Raw genomic sequence first — 21,166 nt, forward strand, 5'->3', positions numbered from 1 at the left:
CTTTGTCTTGTGTAAGCAAAATCCAGTTCTTGGCATGATAGAACATCATTTTTGGAGGGTTGAATACCAATCTCGAGGTTTACCTCACTACCATATGCTTTTGTGGGCCAAGGACGCTCCAAAGATTGGAACTTCTTCGTCCGAGACTATTTTGGATTACGTGCAAAAACACGTCACGTGTTCGATGCCAAGAGCATCGGTAAGTCCGGAACTGCAACGGCTGGTAAAAAAATTCCAAACTCACAAGTGCACCTCCAGTTGTTATAAGAAGGTGAAAAATTCTAAAAAAGGATTGAAAGTGTGTCGTTACGGTTTCCCTCGAAACGTAACAAACATTGCTACTATGAATTCTGTTAGATCAGTTACTCGTCACCAGAAAATGAAAATGGTGCAGAAACGACTGTACGACTTGCCGAGAAAACAGCACTTCTGGCTTCCAAAGCCAACATGGATTTGCAATTTGTCGCTGACAAATCGGAATTAGTGGCAAACTATGTCACGGCTTACGTGACAAAGGGAGACCGGGCCGACATGGACCAAACTTTTGCCGAGTTAGGGAATGAAAGTTTGTTCAAAAAATAATTTGCCTACAGATTGAAATCTTTGACGTGCAGGAAAATAGGAATTTTTGAAGCTCTCGATATGATGCTGGGCCAAGACCTTTACAACAACTCCGACAGCACTAAATTTATAAACACTAACTTGAAAGAAAACCGGTCGAGAGTTTTGAAAGGTTACAAGGAACTCGCGCGTTTGAGGGAAACTGACCCCGAAAGCATGGACACTTGCCAAAAAGGGTTCGTCGACGACAAGTATCCGAATCGTCCCGACAGCTTGAAAAATCTTAGTTTGCGGGAATTTGGTCGGTTTTACGATTATGCGAAGCGCTCCGAGGGTGTCGAGAAAAATGCGAATGTAATCCAGTTGAATAACAATCTGGGTTTCATGAGAAAGAGAATTAAGCCCTACATAATAGAGCACTTTATTCACGACCCGATAGAGGAGAAAGAACAGTATTGTCACGCTGTACTGATCCTCTTCAAACCGTGGCGTGACGAAACTGAGCTATTGGGCGATTTTGAAACATACGCCGATGCTTTCGAAAACTCGCTTTCGGTGTTAAAAGACATGAGAGAATATCACGAGAAGCTGTCGGTTTCCAAAGAAGTTGAAAAGAAACGGGAGGCTTCTAAAAATGCGAAAGAGCTAGAAACCATAGTATCGGAGGGAGAAAGTGAAGACGATGAAAGGGACGATACAAGGGAAAGAAATTGTTATCGAAACTGAACACGCGATGGCTGATGTGGAAGCTGCCATGGAAATCAATTTCGAGACTGATGTTGACAATGTGGCGTCACTAAACTCGGATCAAAAGAGAATTTATGATCAGATCATGAATCACTTCTCCCAAGAGGGAGAAAAATCTAGAAACAAGCGCCTTTTTGTGTCGGGACCTGGTGGAACTGGCAAATCGTTTCTTATCGACACTCTTTCCAGCGCTGTAAGTTGACGCTTTCAAAATCCTGCTAGCGTGGCCATTGCCGCGCCAACGGGTTTGGCAGCGTTGAATGTTAATGGCGTAACGTTACACAGATTACTAATGTTGCCGGTAGATCATGGAAGTATCGCCGAATACCATTCCCTGAGTTCTGAGAATATAAGCATTATGAAAGAAACTTTGGGTAATTTAAAAGTGTTAATTATTGATGAAATTTCTATGGTCTCATCGGTTTTGTTGACTCACGTTCACTTGAGGCTGAACGAATTTTGGGAAATGAACCAACCATTTGGTGGAGTTGTATTTATTCTTGTTTTGGGAGACTTTTCCAATAAAATGAATAAAAACATTCTCAGCAGACTGCAAAGGCTACAAAACGAACCGTCCAAAACGGCCGGTTTGGAGAGCAAGTTAGTTCTGTGCGTTGGCTGCCGAATAATGGTCAGAAGGAAAATGAGTTTTGAAAAAGGCGTTGTAAATGGTACGATGGGTTTCGTAACTGGGTTCAAGAAGGACGAACAAGGAAACGTTACTGGGATTTTTCTAAGAGTAGATCGCGAACCGAATAACGACGACGCAAACACTGACTTTTTAGTTGAGAAAATTTGCGTCAAATTTTTGCTCATGGCAAACATTTACGTTAAACGCTCCCAGTTTCCCGTCATCCTGGCGTACGCTATTACGATACACAAAAGCCAAGGCATGAGTTTAAAATGCGCCATTATGGATTTGGGTCCGAATTTATTCGGAACGGGCATAAACGAGGCTTTATCGAGAGTGACGTCCTTGGCCGGACTCCATCTATTACAGTTCGATCCGACAAAAATTAAGGCGGATGGACGAGCCATAATGGAGTATAACAGGCGTCGCAAAAAATATAGGCCAAATCTGCCTCTTTTGGAAATATCGGAGTCGAAAGAAAGTCGTGGTGGCAAAAGAAGTGCGCCTACACTATCTAAAAGCCTTTTAGAAGGCGAGGAAGAGAGATGTGCAGAAACACCGAAGAAGAAAAGGAAAGCCCAACAGAGTTTGGATAGTTTGCCCTTGAAGGGTTTAGCTAACGATGACCAAGTAACGTGCTATTCTAATAGCGTTTTGCAACTACCCTTATTAGTGCCGGAATTAAAAGAATTGGTTAAATCTTACAATGGCTCATTCGTTGAAAAACTAGTTTTACGTTGCCTCCATAACACGATAAACGACATCGAGAGTTCTCAAGGAAGTTTCAGTCGAAAAGGGTTGGAACTGAGAATGGCTGTCGGAAATCATTTTACGCAAAACGATCAACAAGACGCCAGTGAATTTTTGATGGTGCTCTTGACGACACTAAGTCAAGAAATGGAAGCTCCAAGGCTCTAAAAGATCTTTTTTGGTCAAAGTCGCGAAACGTTACCAAATGCCCCCAATGTCAAGTTGAACAAAATTCGGAGAATATTGTTGAAAGCAACATTTTCAATCTTCCAGTAGAAAACCGAGATAAAATTGATTGGAAATCTCTAGAAAAAAGGATGAGATTAACAGAGGTGCCATGCGTATTTTGTAACAACCCAAAAATACAAGAGCGTGATGTATTGATATCCAGTGGGAAATACGTATTTTTGTGTCTTCTCCGTGGCGATTACAAAGATGGTCGACCAATTAAGATTTCGACCAAAATATCAAGTTTTGAAAATCAAAATGTCACTATGAGTAAGATGCTTTTTAAAACTAAAGGGGTGATTATTCATAAAGGTGAATCGTTGGCCGAGGGACATTATGTGAACTTTGTGAGAAAAGACAACGGCTGGTACGAGGTCAAAGATACAATGATCAGAAAAAGGGAGAGATTCGTCAGTAACTTGACTGACGTCACTGTTCCGCTCTTCGAAAGAGTTTAGACACATTAAAGGGAATCTAACGTGCTTGAAGAATCCATATCAAATTTACCCCGAGTAAAGCCTAAAATTTCAATATTCGTACCAGAAAGGAGCATCATATCTGTCAAAGATATACTAATAGTTTCTGTTTAAAGTAATTTATGACTGGGTAAGATTCTTAATCCTCGAGCAAGTTTAAGGTTAACGATGGTTCTGGAGTAATTTTGATGTTGCCTACTATAATAAGCGTGAAAGGGAGAGGAGGGAGGATTGTAGGGCATGCTATTTTACGAAAAAATGGCGATGATTCTTGCATTAATTTTAGAATTTTCTAGTGAAGGGTTAACTTTTTAGTACTCTGTATTAGTCTTGCCCCAATGGTGTTTTATGTAAAAAACACGCTAAAAATGTAACCCTTGTTGGTAATGCTATGTGATTAAATATAATTCTTTAATAAGCTGGTGAAACTATTGAGACAAACTCATCCTATTAGTTAACATTGAACAGATTTTTTGAACTGAGATTTAGACACTCGTATCCAAATTTTAAATAAATACTGATTAAAATTAATATATTCAAAGAGTTTTCTAAATATCAGTTTCGCATCTTCCATTTTTTCTCTTTTAAGCGCGCTATATTTTTTTAAATTAAGACGCCCATAACATTTTTACATTAACAATTTAAAACCATTCAAAAACATTAAATTAAATTAATCTAATCTAATATTATCCTGTTACAATATCAAAGATTAGCAAAGATTTTATGTTTAAATATTATCTATTATTATAACCTTTTCTTTCTATAACTTATCAATAATGTGTACCAGACACAATCCGATACCACTTACAAAAATGTATTTTAAAACTATTTTAAAACTATTTAATAGTTACGCTTAAAAAAGCCAAATGAACTTATTAATTTGTCCTATAACTAATATCCTACTATTGTTGTATAATTTGTTTTTATAAAGTGTGAAAATTATTTCCCAAATTGTGGTTACCAATATATATATAGACATAACCCTTGTAATTAAGACAACTAAACCATTTTTCAAATTAATATTCCAGTAAGTTTTGCATAATCTCTTTGTGTTTCTCACCAGCTGGGGTAGTCTGCTTGGCAGGTTGCATTGCATAAATCCAACAGGGGTACAATTTGCAAAGCCTTCTGGAATATTTTTTTCCCAAAAATTAATAACCTTTTCATTGTCACTTTGGTAACCCACGCGCAAAACAATAATTGCCATGTTCTAGCAGCAATGTTTACAAACTTAAAGTTAAGAGTTGCGTGACAAAATTTTAAAAATAGACCCTCAACATATAATTGCCAGTAAATTGTAAAGTTTTCTTTCAACCCCCGCCCCTTTACATAACTAATATAACGAAGATTAAAATTATTTCGACATAAATACTACAAGCAGTGCATATTTTCAAGTTTGAAACATACAATTTAAAGACAAATTTCGTGCAACTACGTGCGTATCGTATCAACACGTGCCAACTGCTAAGCTTCAACAGAAAGACAATTCATCATAGCTATTACCAGTATAATAAAAGATTAAAACTACACAGCTCAAAAATATGATGATCATCATCATTATAAAAAAACCACAACAAGACTTCGATAGACAAATCAAAATATATATTCAACTTCTCCACCGAAATAACAGACACTTTAGACAGGCGTGTTCAAAGAGTGAGAGCGACTTTGGATTAAGAACAGCAAAGATATTCAAAGAAATAACCTTTCTATTGGCTTGAGTCAGTGTCTATAGAACATCAAGCTGTATCAAGGCCAAATAATACATGTCACCTCTATGGTTTCCCTATATAATCACGTTACGGATTGGCAAGCCGTGCCTACAAGTTCATCAACACAATAGAAGTTCATAACAGCTATGGATTCGCAAAAAAACCTTTTTCTCGCAAAAGTTGCCTCAACGTTGTTAAGATTTAGAACAGCAATGGTTTGTTACTAAAATTATGTACTTGACTATGTTGGGAGTTGGGCGCACTCCTGTAAGCCAAGCTTCTGGGCAACAAAGTTTTGAGGGAATAAGGGACTTGTCAGCATGCCTACCCTACAGGAACTGACTACCCCGCGTCCGCGGGTGGTGAAATACCCCAAATCCCCTCTCCTTCACCACTCGATTAAACCTCAAGTACTTCACTCGTTATTCTAAAATACCAACTGATTAACCTTGGACTTCAATTTTCATCAAAACGCCTTAAAGGTTTTTTAACTAACGTTTGCCAAACAAAACAAGGTCGAGGGAACCAGTAAAAAATCCTGCCAATTAATGACGTTAAGCAGTAATGCCATCTGGGTTCAATAGTAATAAATATAGAAAAAAAAACTAAAATCAACTGTATTGGAGATCTCGCTACCAAACACAAGGCACCTCATTAACTCTCTGAACTGAACTGCAGATTCTACATCAACAAAACAAAATCAAGCGCGATGGAACCAGTAAAAAAACTACAATTAATGGCATTAACTACCAACGCCATCTGAGTTCAATAGTAATTATATAAAAACGTCTTGGTTTGGACCAAGGCCGAAAAAACAAACGATATGTGTGAGGTCTATCAATTGACTGAAGTTCAGATATTGAAATTTTTATATAGTTATTTTTATCCACTCAATCCTTAATCAATATTTAATTCAATCAACTGATTTTACTGTTAATCGATCTAGTCCCTCTAAATTAATTGAAAAAATTACATATCTACGCCTTTTCAAGAACAATTACATTTTCCGAAATCATTTTATCATGAAATTAATTGTTCTTGAAAAAGCGTAGTGATTGTTAAATATTTATTATAACAACTACACCACAGACACGTGGTAAGTCTAAGTTTTCCAAGAGATCTAACTAATTATTATGTCCAATCACGATGGTTAAAACATGTATCTACCTGGGCTCGAACCTGGGATTTTCCGTGTGTGAAGCGGACGTGATAACCACTACACCATAGATACTTGGTAATACTGAGTTTTCCAAGAGATCTAGCTAATTCTTTTGCCCAATCACGATGGTCAAAACATTTATCTACCAGGGCTTGAACCTGGGACCTTCCGCGTGTGAAGCGGACGTGATAACAACTGCACCATAGAAACGTGGTAGCACTGAGTTTTCCAAGAGATTTAGCTGATTCTTATGTCCAATCACGATGGACAATACATGTATCTACTAGTGCTCGAACCTGGGACCTTCCGCGTGTGAAGCGAACGTGATAACCACAACACTACAGATACGTAGTAACACTGAGTTTTCCAAGAGATCTAGCTAATTATTATGTCCAATCACGATGGTCAAAGCCGTACTTCTGTAATTAACCAAAATAAACATACTTAGACTTAATTGTTTTGATCAAACTGGCTGATAGCACACCCTGAATACTTAATTGTTAATTTAAGATAATCCCGAAAAGTATCTTCGCTGTAGTTTTTAAGTTATCGGTTGGGAAAAATCACGAAAAACCCATGTTAATCTCCATAGGAAATTAGCAAAAGCAGGTGAATATTACTTTAACGTTACAAAACGGTATCAAGTCATATCTACAAGGGCCTATCGGCCCTGTTGAATAAATATAGAAAAAAACCTAAAATCAACTGGATTGGAGATGTCACTAACGAAATACAAGGCACCTCATTAACTCTTTGAACTAAACTGCAGATTCTACAATAGCAAATCACTACCCTTTTAAAAAGCATCTTTAAGTATATTAGGAGTAATTTAACAAACTCCCCTTCCCTTTTTTTATACCTTAAAAAAATATAATATTAAAACACATGCTTACTATTTTTCTGGCAATTATATAGTCTCAATTTGACAGTCCTAGGATTAAATGTGTGTAAATATTTTTTCATCATTGAATTTCACTTGAGAGATTAACAAAATTATTATAGGCATTCATACGATAATGTTGAACTCTCACACTTTTTAAATCCAACCTTCACGTATGACTGTCTTTGAACATTTTTTTAATCCCTCTCACGCATTCATTGTGAAAATTACATTTCATATTCATTTAAAATTAATTATAGTTACTCTTAGCTTTTCCCTGTTAAGGTCTAATTTTTGGCAGCAGGACGCAATCGCTAATTATCCTCAAGAGCCTTTCTGGTGTCAAAAAACAATTTTCTTTGGAAAAACCCTTTAAAATATGCAAGTTTTACCTTTAAACGTAAAAAAAAATATATTTGTTGACTGGAATAAATTTATAATGAATACCATAATTAAATAACAACTAGGGAAATTAAGCCCAAATTACATGCTGTAAATAAACGTGGCAAGTATCAAACCAAATGTTTATTTAAATAAATCTTTTGCGCCTTCCAATATCATAATCATGCGTGTTTAAAAACTTGAAAATAGTACATTCTTAATGCAATTTTGTACTTTAATGATTTGAAAGTAATTTTTAAACAGCCATTACTTAAAAACATTCCTATTTGTATTTTAACAATTATATGAAATAATATTATTAACCCTAAATTTTGTCATCAATAAATTACCGTAACTGTCATTTAACTTTATTTATTAAAAATAAAATAGTTTACAGCGCATAAAATATTATTTTTTATTTCCTATATTTAATGATAAATCAAAGCATACTTCAATTGCCTGACCTCCTAGCATTCTGGCAAATCATTTAAACACCAACTTCAATTTCCCAAAGGCTGAATCCAATTAGAATTGTACTAAAGGGCGGAGCTAATAACATTAAAACTGAATGACTGAATGTGTGCCCGTTATTGTATTTCTTATTATTATTATCGAATTGACAGCTTTCCCAAAATATTACAAAATTGGATTTGTTTTCAATCTGAAATATTGCTAAAGTATTGTTAGTTTACTAATTTAATGCCATTTTCGACAAAAAATACTATCTTAGTTCTTTAAACTGGGTTAAATTTAGATGGGATATTCTATATGTTTCATTTCCTGTCAATGTTAAAAGGAATTATCCATTTTGAATAAGATCTTGTTAAAACAATGAAATTGGAAATGGGGCTCAAAAATTTGTAATAGAGCATCTGGTCTTGGTCCACCTTAAATAGAGAGCTTTCAGTTGGAGGAGGAGCCGAGTCTCGTGACGTAATTTACGCTGCCATATTGGTGGATTTAAAGCAGGGATGAAGCTGAGACCACCCAATATGGCTATCAGAACCGCGGTAAGACTTGGGAGGGTGTGACGTACAACTATCCCATCTGAAAGCTCTCTATAGTGTGAAACTACAATCTTTGTCAGCTCAGGTCATACAATTTAGACTAAAAATATTGATGTGACGTTCCCATAGCTCTGATCTCTCAAGAATTTTCTATTGAATGATGAGCTACTTCCTATAGGGAGCTAACAACTGGCTCGGGGGAAGAGATAGTCTGATGTCACGCAGCCCCTATCTGGTCGGCATTTTTGCGCGTAGAATACTGTTTCCAACCGTTAGGGGGGATGAAAGTCCAGTAAGAGATAGAAGGGTGTGACGTTTCAGGGTCGGAACCGTTAGCTCCCTATTCTACGGCATGCAGAAATAAGCGTTGAAATAATCAATATAAAATCACCAACGTGTCTACACAAAATTAATAAAAATTAAGACCGAAGTCACAGATATTAATCAAAACGTCTTGGATTTAACCAAGACCAAAAAAGTATCGATAAGAAGAGAGTTAAGCAAGTGACTGACGGCCCAGATATTAAAAGTTTTTTTTTAAATTAAGACTTACATGCTTAAGATGCTGTTCGGACAATGGGACAAAGGACGATCTTCCTCGTAGAGCATAACATGGCGGGTGGGTAAAAATGTAGAGGGCGTCGGACAGCTCCTTTAAGAAACTAATGTTCCATCACCCTATTCCATTGAATAAACTTAATTTACTGGTAGTCAATTTATTCCCTCTGAATAATTTGAAAAATTTCCTTATCTCGGGTTTTCGAGCACAATTCCATTCCCCGTTTACATTTTATGATAGATGTAGTCATTACTCTATGATTAAGATTCTTGTCTATGTTTTAATTAGTCTATTTTGATTATCTTATCTAACGCAGTTTTAGACCATATGACGTAGCACCAATTGTATCTATATATAAGCGAGCTCTTTATCTTAATAGGCACTTCTTATCGGGCAATGTATCAAACCACTTCCATGTATTTTAACTGACGTACTACACGAGTAGGATAATAAATATACCTTTATGTTGAGTTAACTATCTCTGAGTATTATTAGTAACGAACATAATAATTGGCGACGGAGGCGAGATAGTCATTTAGCTACACGTATTTAAGTAACAAACGGTAAACTAAACTTGCGGACTCCCCACTCGTGCGCGTAACGGAATTCAACATGGCGACATCCACCACTGGAGCGTTTGTGCAATTCGACAGTAAAATCCACACATGGACATTGTATTCAGAGCGATTGGAAAAATATTTTTCCGCGAATTTGATCGAGACAACTGCCACGATGACCCAAGAAGAGAAGTCAGCCATCAACAAAAGAAAACAAGCTATTCTTTTGACGGTATGCGGGGACGATACTTATTCATTGATCAGAAGTCTGATTTCACCAGCACTGCCTAAAGACAAGACGTATGACGAGTTGCTAAGCGCCCTGAACAATCACTTCAATCCAGTGCGAAACGAAGTGGTCGAGCGACTTAAATTCTACGCAAGATGCAGGCTCCCGAATGAATCGGTCTCCACTTTCGTATCAGAGCTGCGAAAAATGGCAGAATTTTGCAACTTCCGGGAATTGGACAACATGATAAGGGATCGAATTGTTGGAGGGATCGAAGACAAAGCTATGCAAGATCGTTTAATCGACAAAGGCTCAGCTCTCACTCTACAAGACGCTATCACCTTAATCCAAACCATGGAGTGCACGAGAAGTAACACAAGTGCATTGAAAGCTGCGAATGGTCAATCAGGAGGCATGGAGTCAGTAAACAAGATGTCAATCCTAAAGAAGAATTCCCGAAGCAGGATCAAAAGTAAACCACACGTTCATTCGAGACAAGACACGAACCCATGTTTCCGATGTCAAGCAAGTGGTCACGATCCTGCAAGCTGCCCATTCAAAACCGCCAAGTGTTACGCATGTCAACGAATTGGACATATTGGCAAAGCTTGTCGCAGCGAGAATGCGAAAACGGCAAAACCTATGGAGAAAAGTAAACCAAAGCAGTTCATCAGAGCCAACCTCATAATGGAAGCAGAAGATGAAACTCCCCATGAATATGAGCTCCATCACGTCAGAGCAAGGCCAGCAAAGTGTGCAGAAACGCCACCGGAACCTTACTTAATGGACTTCAAAGTCAATAATCATCCAGTAAGATTGGAGATAGATACGGGATCCGCGCACACGATCATCTCCAAGAAAACTTACAAGCGGATCGCACCGGAAATTCCACTTCAACCGACGAGCGTTGGCCTATATTCGTGGTCAGGTCATTCAGTTCGTATCGATGGAGAAGTGAAATTGAAGGTCCAGTCAGGAGGAAAAACACTTGAGTTACCTCTGCTGGTGGTATCTGACGAATCAAGACCGGACTTATGCGGCCGCACTTGGATATTTTAACATCATTACGAGAAAGACGGGATCAGTCAACGCTATACAAGACTGCCGTTCAGAGGAACACAATTCCACGCTTCTTCTAATACTGGACAAACACGAGAAACTGTTCGATGACGCTGTTGGTTGCCTCAAAGATGTCAAGATTCATCTTTACGTCAAACCCAACGCAGTACCACGAATTTTCAAACCACGTTCAGTTCCCTACGCTCTGAAGGACAAGGTCAATGCCGAATTGACAAGACTGGAAAAAGCTAACATCATATCACCAATCCTATTCTCAGAGTACGCAGCACCCATTGTACCAGTCATGAAGAACAACAACAACGTGAGAATATGTGGCGATTTCAAGGTCACAGCCAACAAAGTCATCAATATCGAGAAGTACCCACTACCAAGGGCAGATGACATCTTCGCGTCCATGGCAGGTTGCAAGATCTTCACCAGACTGGACATGAAGGACGCCTACAACCAGCTGATGCTTGATGACGAATCAAAGAAACTAGTCGCAATCAACACGCCCAAAGGCCTCTACACTTACAATCGCTTGCCTTTTGGGATAGCATCAGCGTCCGCTATCTTTCAACGATATATGGAAACTATACTTGGTCAAGAGCCCGGAGTATATCCATATCAAGACGACATCCTTTTGGGAGGAAAATCAGCGAAAGATCACCTGCAGAAGCTGGACAGAGTCTTAACCATCTTCGAAGACGCTTATCGGGCAATGTATCAAACCACTTCCATGTATTTTAACTGACGTACTACACGAGTAGGATAATAAATATACCTTTATGTTGAGTTAACTATCTCTGAGTATTATTAGTAACGAACATAATATATTTTTTATAACTACATTATCATTTTTAGGGGATTTCGTGAAGAAAAATACCATATAACTACATCACCTAACAATGACAAAACGATTTAGTCGTAGTCTGCTTTAGACTCTGCTATGCCCGATACGAGCAAGGAGGATGCATAGTTGTATCACTTGTGACTTGTATACATCGTCCTGGCTAGAAGTAGCCCTGTGCCACTCTCATGCCTTTTTCGCTGGCCTCGTCACCAAGGCAATAGCCCACTCAATTACGCGTTAAGCTGCTCCAAAATTCCGTATGATTAGTACTTTTTAAGGTTTCCCTCATCAAGTAGTAATTGTTTTTGAAAACATTCCTCGGCTTGAAATAGGACAACTACGAAATAATTCGACCAAGTTTTATTTTGTAAATAATAATAATTTCAATTTCTATAAAAGTATTCTACCAAATGTATACAGAGTGCTACCAGAAGTCTCTGCGGCTACTTGAAATACTACATTTATATAGGAAGATTCGCAGCGACAAGTATATAAATCCAGGGCTATCCCTGATAAATCCCATATTCCTTTAAAACCGTTAATACATTCATTAACCTTGTTCCTGAAGATATACAGACTAAGTAGCAGAGTCGAGTCACAACCTCCTAGATCACGCGACTCGGTGAACGCAGGCTATATTGCAAAATAGCCAAGTCAGAATTTTCAGGCTACGACCGCGCTGAGTCCAGCTGACACTCTCAGTCTCTCACACCCTTAGCGCCCTCAAGTTGACAATTACAAGTTTACAACAAAGAAAATCAAAAAAATTTCGAATAGTATGCACCCCCTACTGCTTGCGAACCATAGAAACGATAGAGACGTCATGAGCATGGCATAGAACCGTGTGACCGTTGTCTGTCGTACCGCTGCTATAGACTCTTTCTACTTAAAAAAGAGAGATGTCAATCCTCAGTATCGGGATATACAGGGGGTTGACCCCTCGACGTCTCTACTCTTTTTATGACCTTTCCATCGAGCGAGATGGAAGGCAAAGTATTTTACCCGTGTCTTTCCCTCTTACATATATTCAATTACTCCCTATTGAATTTGCCGCCATTGTTGAAATATGAGCGGCTAAATGTGCGCCTGTTTTTGTTATTATCAAGTTTTATCAACTGAATAAATTTCCCCTTTTCCAAAATTTTACAAAATAGAATATGTTTTTACCCCTAATTATTGGTACCTTTCCAAATTATGGCTAATTAACTTGTTAATTGCCACCTTTTCCAAAAAATGCTTATTTTTAGATTTTTTCTACCATAAAAAGAGGCGCACTTTTAGCCATTTGTTTGAAATTTGCACAAAAACAAAAGGTTTCACTATAAATCGTTTAGGCCATGAACGGGGATATGTTAGCAACCTATTAACGACACAATGTCATACACGTACTCTCCTAAAAATGATAATGTAGTTATAAAATGTAAACGGGGAATGGAATTGTGCTCGAAAACCCGAGATAAGTAAATTTTTAAAATTATTGAGAGGGAATAAATTGACTACCAGTAACTTAAGTTTATTCAATGGAATAGGTTGATGGAACATTAGTTTCTTAAAGGGGCTGTCCGACGCCCTCTCCTTTTTTACCCACCCGATATGTTAAGCTCTACGAGGAAGATCGTCCTTTGTCCCACTGTCCGAACAGCATCTTAAGCATGTAAGTCTTAATTTAAAAAAAACTTTTAATATCTGGGCCTTCAGTCACTTGCTTAACTCGACACTTTTTAGGTCTTGGTTAAATCCAAGACGTTTTGATTAATTTAATCTGGCAACATTCAATGTAATAATGTTGCCAATATAACAAGGGCGTCTAGCCCATAACTAAGCCACATCGCTAGCCATCTCTCGCTATCCCTAATTCAATAAATTTTCTTCTTCTGAAATATCACCTAGCATACCAGTCAAGTGGGGTGAGCAACAGAAAATTTTAAAGCACAGTCTTACGATTAGTCTTGGAATTTGGGCCTCAAATTACAGCCTCTAATCTGTTTGGTACACACCAACGTCAACGTAAAAGTTCAATGTGATTGCCATTGTGGTGCAGGTACTCTTCATCTGCCCATGTCTTGCGATAACTTTACAAGCAACGAACTCATGACGCAGGAAGTCCAAGTAAATGCCTTCAGAGATTTTCTTATTAAGAAAAAGGGTCCGATAATTTGGTTTCCAAGAATGCCCACCCAAAAATGCACGTTATGGAGGTTTAAGGTACAATCCCTAAATAGCCTCGTCAGAGAACAGTACCTTTCTAAAAAATAATGGATCGGCTTCAATTAGTTGACGCAAAGGTTTTGCCGTCTTGGGTAATCCTCGTAAACATCATGTTCAATTTGCCCTGGTTTGAATACACTGGCATTTTGCTAAGAGACGAGACTAATTAAATTCGATACTAACTGCTACGTAAGTAGTATATCCCCGCACTTCGTACCTCCGTAGGTGTAGAATGTAGGTGTAGAGTGTAGGTGTAGAATGTCAAGGTCACAGTGTCAATGCCCTTTTGCCACGCCCCCTTGGGAAACTCGCGCGCGCCCCCTGGAAAGCTCGCGCGCGCCCCCTCGCGGGAGAACCCGCGCGCCCCCTCGCGGGAAAACATTGCGCGGGAATCTGGCAGTCCTGTCTACAACTGTCTCTGTGACGTCCTTGATCTACAACTGTATTTGTGACGTCATTGATAAGAGACGAGAATGGATAGCTTTAGTACATTGCCAAGGGTTAATGATAGGCTGAAAGTTGCGCAATCCATTGTAATATTTAGTTTGACTCAAAATTTCAACCTTTTTTCAAGGAGTTTATTTTGATTATGGTATTGTTTTAATGGTAATTAAAAGGTCCACGTAAAAGCGTAATTAATATATAAGAAATTCATCTTAGACGTAATAGTAGAAAGCGTAATTAGCCTCTGAAAATCAAAGTGTTACTGGTGTGTTAGCGTCTATTTGTAAGCCTTGGCTATGTGACGTCATTGATAAGAGACGAATGGAAGCTTTAGTACATTGCCAAGGGTTAATGATAGGCTGAAAGTTGCGCAATCCATTGTAATTTTTAGTTTGACTCAAAATTTCAACCTTTTTTTCAATGAGTTTATTTTGATTATGGTATTGTTTTAATGGTAATTAAAAGGTACACGTAAAAGCGTAATTAATATATAAGAAACTCATCTTAGACGTAATAGTAGAAAGCGTAATTAGCCTCTGAAAATCAAAGTGTTACTGGTGTGTTAACGTCTATTTGTAAACCTTGGCTAAAGTCTGCCTATAAAAAAGAGTTATAAAAGATAGTCAACAATCATCAAGATCAAGATGCGATATTATATGCAAGACTTGCACCCGGAATGTTCAGCGGCCATAGAACTAATTCAACACTTGTCTCAAGTCTTTGACCATTCCGTCCATTGTCGAGTCACGTCAGCAACTATTAAACCTTTATGAACAAGCTGTTGAATTGAAAAAAAAGTATAAGAAAAGAAATCCAAGATTGATGAACTAATGAGACAAGTTTCTCTGGGTACTACCTTGGTTTTATTTCAAACTGCCGCGGTCCAAGTTGAAGGAGAGACTGAAAGCATTGCCCAAAATTGGAGCTTTTTCTGGAGATGTTTTTGGTGCATTTGAGGAGAGGCAAAAACTGAGAAAATGTCTTATAAATGTATCATAAACGATATTGACTTTTTCAAAACTAAGTTAATCTATACTTGATATTCAAGTAATCTCATCTGTATAAATGTTGAGTTAAATATAAAATGTACAAACAACAGCTTCAAAACTAAGTTAATCAATACTTGATATTCAAGTAATCTCAATGTTATTTGTATATGATCTGTATACTTTCTCATTTAAATAAAAAAATGTACAAACAACAAACCTACAATCGTAAATTCATACGCAAAGATAAATTATCACTATGCAGCCAAAGGTAGAAAAACTAGTTGGTTTATATTGAACTAACATTGGGAGAAAAATGTTCAAAAATGGTACACCTACTGTTTCCGTTTTGTCGTGACAGATGTTCGTGGAATGGTTAGTTGATTCAAACGAAAAATATCGTTATAATATTGGATTGCTATTGGGAATGTACAGTTATTATATGTGAAAAACTAAGCAACATTTTATTATAATTTTTAATTTTTTACACAAAGATGATTTTCTCTCATCAGGTAAAGTTTGTCGCATTTGAAGCAACGGTTTTTCGTGTCGCATTTGGTGTTTTTTAAATGCCAAAAAAAACAAATTTTACAGTGTACGGTCGTGGTGCCTCTCGCTTTTATAACGGATTTAGCCGTAAACCGACAAGTTGTGCCTTCTTCGGAACATTCGGCGTTACGAGCGTCCTTCACTGACGAATACGTACCGCATACTAAACACACTCTATCCGGACTCAAAGGTTGAAATTTTTCTTCTATCGGGTGTATGTGATTATTTTTTGTTACAAAAACAGTGTGATGTCTTAAAGGACAATCGAGATCTCCATCGCAATAAAACGTTTGTCCGGCGTGATCTGGAAACTCAATAAGGCTTCCGCCGCATTGATAACATCCAGTCGGATAAGGTTTCATTTTATCAGTAGACATATTATCAAGAACTAGAACTAAACGATTTTTTCGACTAATGCGTTAGCAAAAACTACATTGGTTATTCAGTAGATATACTTTTCGTCACGGGGGGAAAGAATCATATTATATTAATAAATCCACGGTACTATAGTCATCAACCGAATACACCCTCAAGTAACATTGGCTCGCTCGTTAACGTATCTGCCTTTAAACTCGTTGTTCTATGTATCACGAGTTCGAATCCCCTTAGCGAGAGTCCTTAACAAGCGAACCAAGGTTACTTTTGTAAAGGATATATTTTTATATCTTATAACTAACAGTTGCTTTTATAAAGCGAAAACAAGGTTGGTTGACGTCAAAGATAATTGGAAATATATTTTTATATCTTATAACTAACAGTTGCTTTTATAAACCGAAAACAAGGTTGGTTGACGTCAAAGATAATTGGAAATATATTTTACTCTCTTATAACAAACAGTTGCTTTTATAAAGCGAAAACAAGGTTGGTTGACGTCAAAGATAATTGGAAATATATTTTACTCTCTTATAACAAACAGTTAGAGTATTTGGTTAATTTTTACACCATCAGGGACGAATCAAAAGCGTTCTCCGAAACTGACAATACACCGGACACCCCTTCCTAACCTATCTGCTGTAGTGAGGATTGTAGAATGAATTCACCCATTACTTTAGAAGCCGTCGTTAGACGAAACAACTTAAGACGAATTGAAAAATTTGGTGCTATCGGATGGGATAAAGATTACGGAAAATCCGAAAGGACTACAGATCCCGAAACGGGGTATTTACTAATAAACCCCACACCGAATGAAGTCTATAATATAGCCGATGGCAATACGTTAATGGTCCTAATATAAATTTTGGATTGAAACACTTAGCAATGTACAGATTACTAACTTCTACAGTGCAATTACCCCCAGGGTCATTAATTGACATGTTTGCTAGACAGTTTCCATGTATCATAAATAACAAGGTTCATCAATTCAAATTGAAAGAATTCACTGGGGATAGTATCCACGAATTTAACGTACACCTAACACCGAACAAAATGTATGGAACCTCAAATATTTGTCAGTTAGGTAGTTGCCATCCTCGCAATGAGGAGGGATGTAAATTTCGTACCTTTTATTACGGTAGATTCGAATTTCATTGCCCATACCAGTACATAAGAGTTCTTAACTTAGCTCTTCATATGTGTATGTTTTTTATGGTATATAAACCTAACAAAACCATAAGGAAAAATTATAGTGATGAAAACGACACAGCTACGCATTATATATTCAAGGCCATGCAGATTTGCAGGTTAGCCGAGTGTTTGTGTGATAACACTAACAGTTTAATGTTTCATGAAGTTCATTATCACATGAGATCCAATGACGCGAATAATTATTTCGCGAATAAGTATTTCGCAGACTTTCTTTAATATAAGCCTATTTTCAAACCTTATCTTTTTACCATTTAAACAACTGTCTATCTGAACGAGGTTTAATTCATGGTTCGTACAAACCTGGGAAAACTAAGGCAAATAAATAACTTTCAAAAAATTCAATGTTTTTCTTCTTGGCGGTCTAGTGTAAACATGTTTTACTGTAGTTTAGTGTGTTTTGTTTTAATTTAAGTGAATTTTAGACTGTTTTATTGCAGTTTTATAGCAATTTAAATGTTTTATTGTACTTTTAGTGTATTTTATAGTGGTATAGTGTAGTTTTAGAGTGTTTTATTGTGTTTTACTGTGTTTTATTATAGTTTTATTGTACTTTAAGTGTATTTTATTGTGTTTTACTGTATTTTATTGTAGTTTTATTGTAGTTTTATTGTACCTTAGTGTATTTTATTGTGTTTTACTGTATTTTATTGTACTTTTAGTGTACTTTATTGTAATTTTACTGTATTTTATTGTACTTTTAGTGTATTTTATTGTGTTTTACTGTATTTTATTGTGTTTTACTGTATTTTATTGTACTTTTAGTGTATTTTATTGTGTTTTACTATATTTTATTGTAGTTTTATTGTACTTTTAGTGTATTTTATTGTGTTGTACTGTGTTTTATTGTACTTTTAGTGTATTTTATTGTGTTTTACTGTATTTTATTGTACTTTTAGTGTATTTTATTGTGTTTTACTGTGTTTTATTGTAGTTTTAGAGTGTTTTATTGTATTTTAGAGTGTTTTATTGTACGTTTTGTGTATTTTATTGTGTTGTACTGTGCTTTATTGTACTTTTAGTGTATTTTATTGTGTTTTATTGTACTTTTAGTGTATTTTATTGTGTTTTACTGTGTTTTATTGTAGTTTTATTGTACTTTTAGTGTATTTTATTGTAGTTTTAGAGTGTTTTATTGTGTTTTAGAGTGTTTTATTGTGTTTTACTGTGTTTTATTATAGTTTTATTGTACGTTTAGTATATTTTATGGTGGTATAGTGTAGTTTTAGAGTGTTTTATTACAGTTTTATTGTACTTTTAGTATATTTTATAGTGGTATAGTGTAGTTTTAGAGTGGTTTATTGTGTTTTACTGTGTTTTGGTGAGTTTTATTATAGGACCCAAGGATTCGTTATACCTGAAGGTGAATAATATAGCGCCTATACCGTGTTATATTTTGCTTCGTTATAATTAACAGGTGTTTTAATAAAGCGAAAACAAGGTTGGCGTCAAAGGTAATTCGAAATATACGTATGACGTCAAGGTTATAATATATTTTTCGCTCTTATAACTAGCAGCTGTTTTTGTAAAACGGAAACAAGATTTTTTTACATCTATGATAGTTCAAAATGTACTTATTTTAACGTGATACGTAGACCGCTTTAGATATAGTATATAACCCCGCAAGTCGCGGCGTACAATCACTTGAGGCAATATCTCTCGACCATAAACTAAATTCTCTCGATGCCTTTAGACATGGTAAGATTTTGTTAATTTTCCACGTTTTTAAAAACTGCATGTCCAAATGTATCATTATTGTCTTTAGACGGCAAATCAAACGTGGGAAACTATCGAAATTAAATTTAACGAGAGCGACAATATCGGTGTAAAATTAGTTAAATTAAACAATAAATTATATGTAGATATTAGAAGATACGCTTTTAAAAAAACCCTTATATATGGAATATGTATTTCGATAGACGTGATAGAAGAAGTTAAAAAAAATTTAAGCAAACCATGCGGTATCATAAAACAGACCCTATGCTTCCCAGGAATGTTGGAACTGGAAAATTTTAAAGATACGGGTTATTTATTGACAAAATATAGGGGGGAAATGCGCGAAAAACAATTAAATTTAAAGTTTGATGAAATACCAGAGGTTGTCAGTCTTATAGATAAAGTTTTAAAGAAAATACCTGTAACTGAGTAAGAAATTTGTAAATTTAAACAATAAAGAATTTTTAAAACGTATTTTTAGAAAATTAATACTTTTTATTTTAGAACTTTATAGTGTGTATTATTTTAGATATTTTAGTTTGTTTCCTAGGTATACGTCAAGAGTTTTATCTCGAGTCGAGCCTAAGATCAAATAGAAAACATGTCATCATCCGAAGAAGAGCCTTTGGATCTTTCCTATTTTAATCCTAAAAGGTTTTACGAATTATCAAAAGTTAACCAAACTGTCTCTCGAAAGTTCAACTGTTTAGCCTCTGAATATAAAATTATTTTTAAAGACCTTCATATGCTCAAATTTACAGAAGTATATGAACAATTGATAAAAATCTTTCAATCCATTATAGAGACAATTTTAGAATCTTCTCAAGGTTACAATAGCGTTAGATTTTGTGTTAGGTCTGACTTACTGGAAAATGCTATAAATTTAAAATTTATGGCCCTAAATGAGCTAACGGCTGAAAGATTAATGACTGCCATTAGTCAAGTAAGTCAAAGCCGGCGAAATTTTTTTCTCGAGGGTGATGTCAGGCTCGACGCTATATTTTTAAATGTTAATGTACCAATATCAGGTCGTCGATCTGTTAAAAATAGATCGATGATAGCTCTCGACAAATATATTCAGAAAGGAAGGACATTTTTACCCATAATTAACGATGATGAACTATGCGTATCAAGAGCCATCGTTTGCGGGACGATGGTTGCTGATTTAACATATTTAAAGAAACAAAAGCTTAGTACTTTTACTTTTGATTTTAATCGTTATAGACGTATACAACTAGGTCATAGACCTTTGCAAAAAGAAGAACCGTTAAAGCTTCATGCCAAGGCTAATGTGCCTATTGGTCCCGTTAGTTTAGACAAAATTTCAATGTTTCAAAAAGTATTGCAACCAGAGTATCAAATAGTTATTTTCAGTGCTAATGATAATTTCAAAAGGTGAAATGTTTTCGGAGAAAAAAATTTTTTTATTACAAATAGATCAACACATGCACGTCATTAAAAGTTTAGCCAGTATGTTTGGGGCCATGTCGTATTGCAATACGTGTTTAACAACGTTTACTAAATTTAATGACGCAAAAAAACACAAATGTTTTAATCAAAAAACCAAATGTTGGCGTTGTTACTCTGAGACCTTTCACGAAGACCCTCAGATTGAAATATCTCGCTGCCAAAACTGTAATAGATACTTTAAAGGGCCTGAATGTTTCCAATTTCACATAGAAAATGACACTTGTTTAAAAATTAAACGGTGCTTAAAATGTTGCAAAGAAATTCGCGATGACAAACATAAATGTCTTACATCTTGTTCTAGATGTAAAATTGAGCACCCTCCCAAAATGTGTTACGTTCAACCCCTTGATGATACTTTTAAAGAAACTAGATTTTGTTATTTTGACTGTGAAACTATTGATATGAACTCTAAACATACCCCAG

The 21,166-nt window shown here is 36.2% G+C and overlaps 1 protein-coding gene across 1 annotated transcript; it reads left to right on the plus strand.

The window, feature by feature from the left end:
* Positions 1 to 9,703: 9,703 nt before the first annotated feature.
* Positions 9,704 to 11,690, plus strand: LOC149680657 (uncharacterized). The gene is made up of 2 exons (XM_089834611.1): positions 9,704 to 10,848; positions 10,949 to 11,690. The coding sequence occupies exons 1-2, from the start codon at positions 9,704 to 9,706 to the stop codon at positions 11,688 to 11,690; spliced, it is 1,887 nt and encodes a 628-aa protein (XP_089690737.1).
* The last annotated feature ends 9,476 nt before the right edge of the window (positions 11,691 to 21,166 follow it).

This window comes from Phalangium opilio, unplaced genomic scaffold (assembly GCF_054372755.1).
Source record: "Phalangium opilio isolate 3A_F unplaced genomic scaffold, DU_Popi_V2 ptg000039l_2, whole genome shotgun sequence".
NCBI lineage: Eukaryota > Metazoa > Arthropoda > Arachnida > Opiliones > Phalangiidae > Phalangium > Phalangium opilio.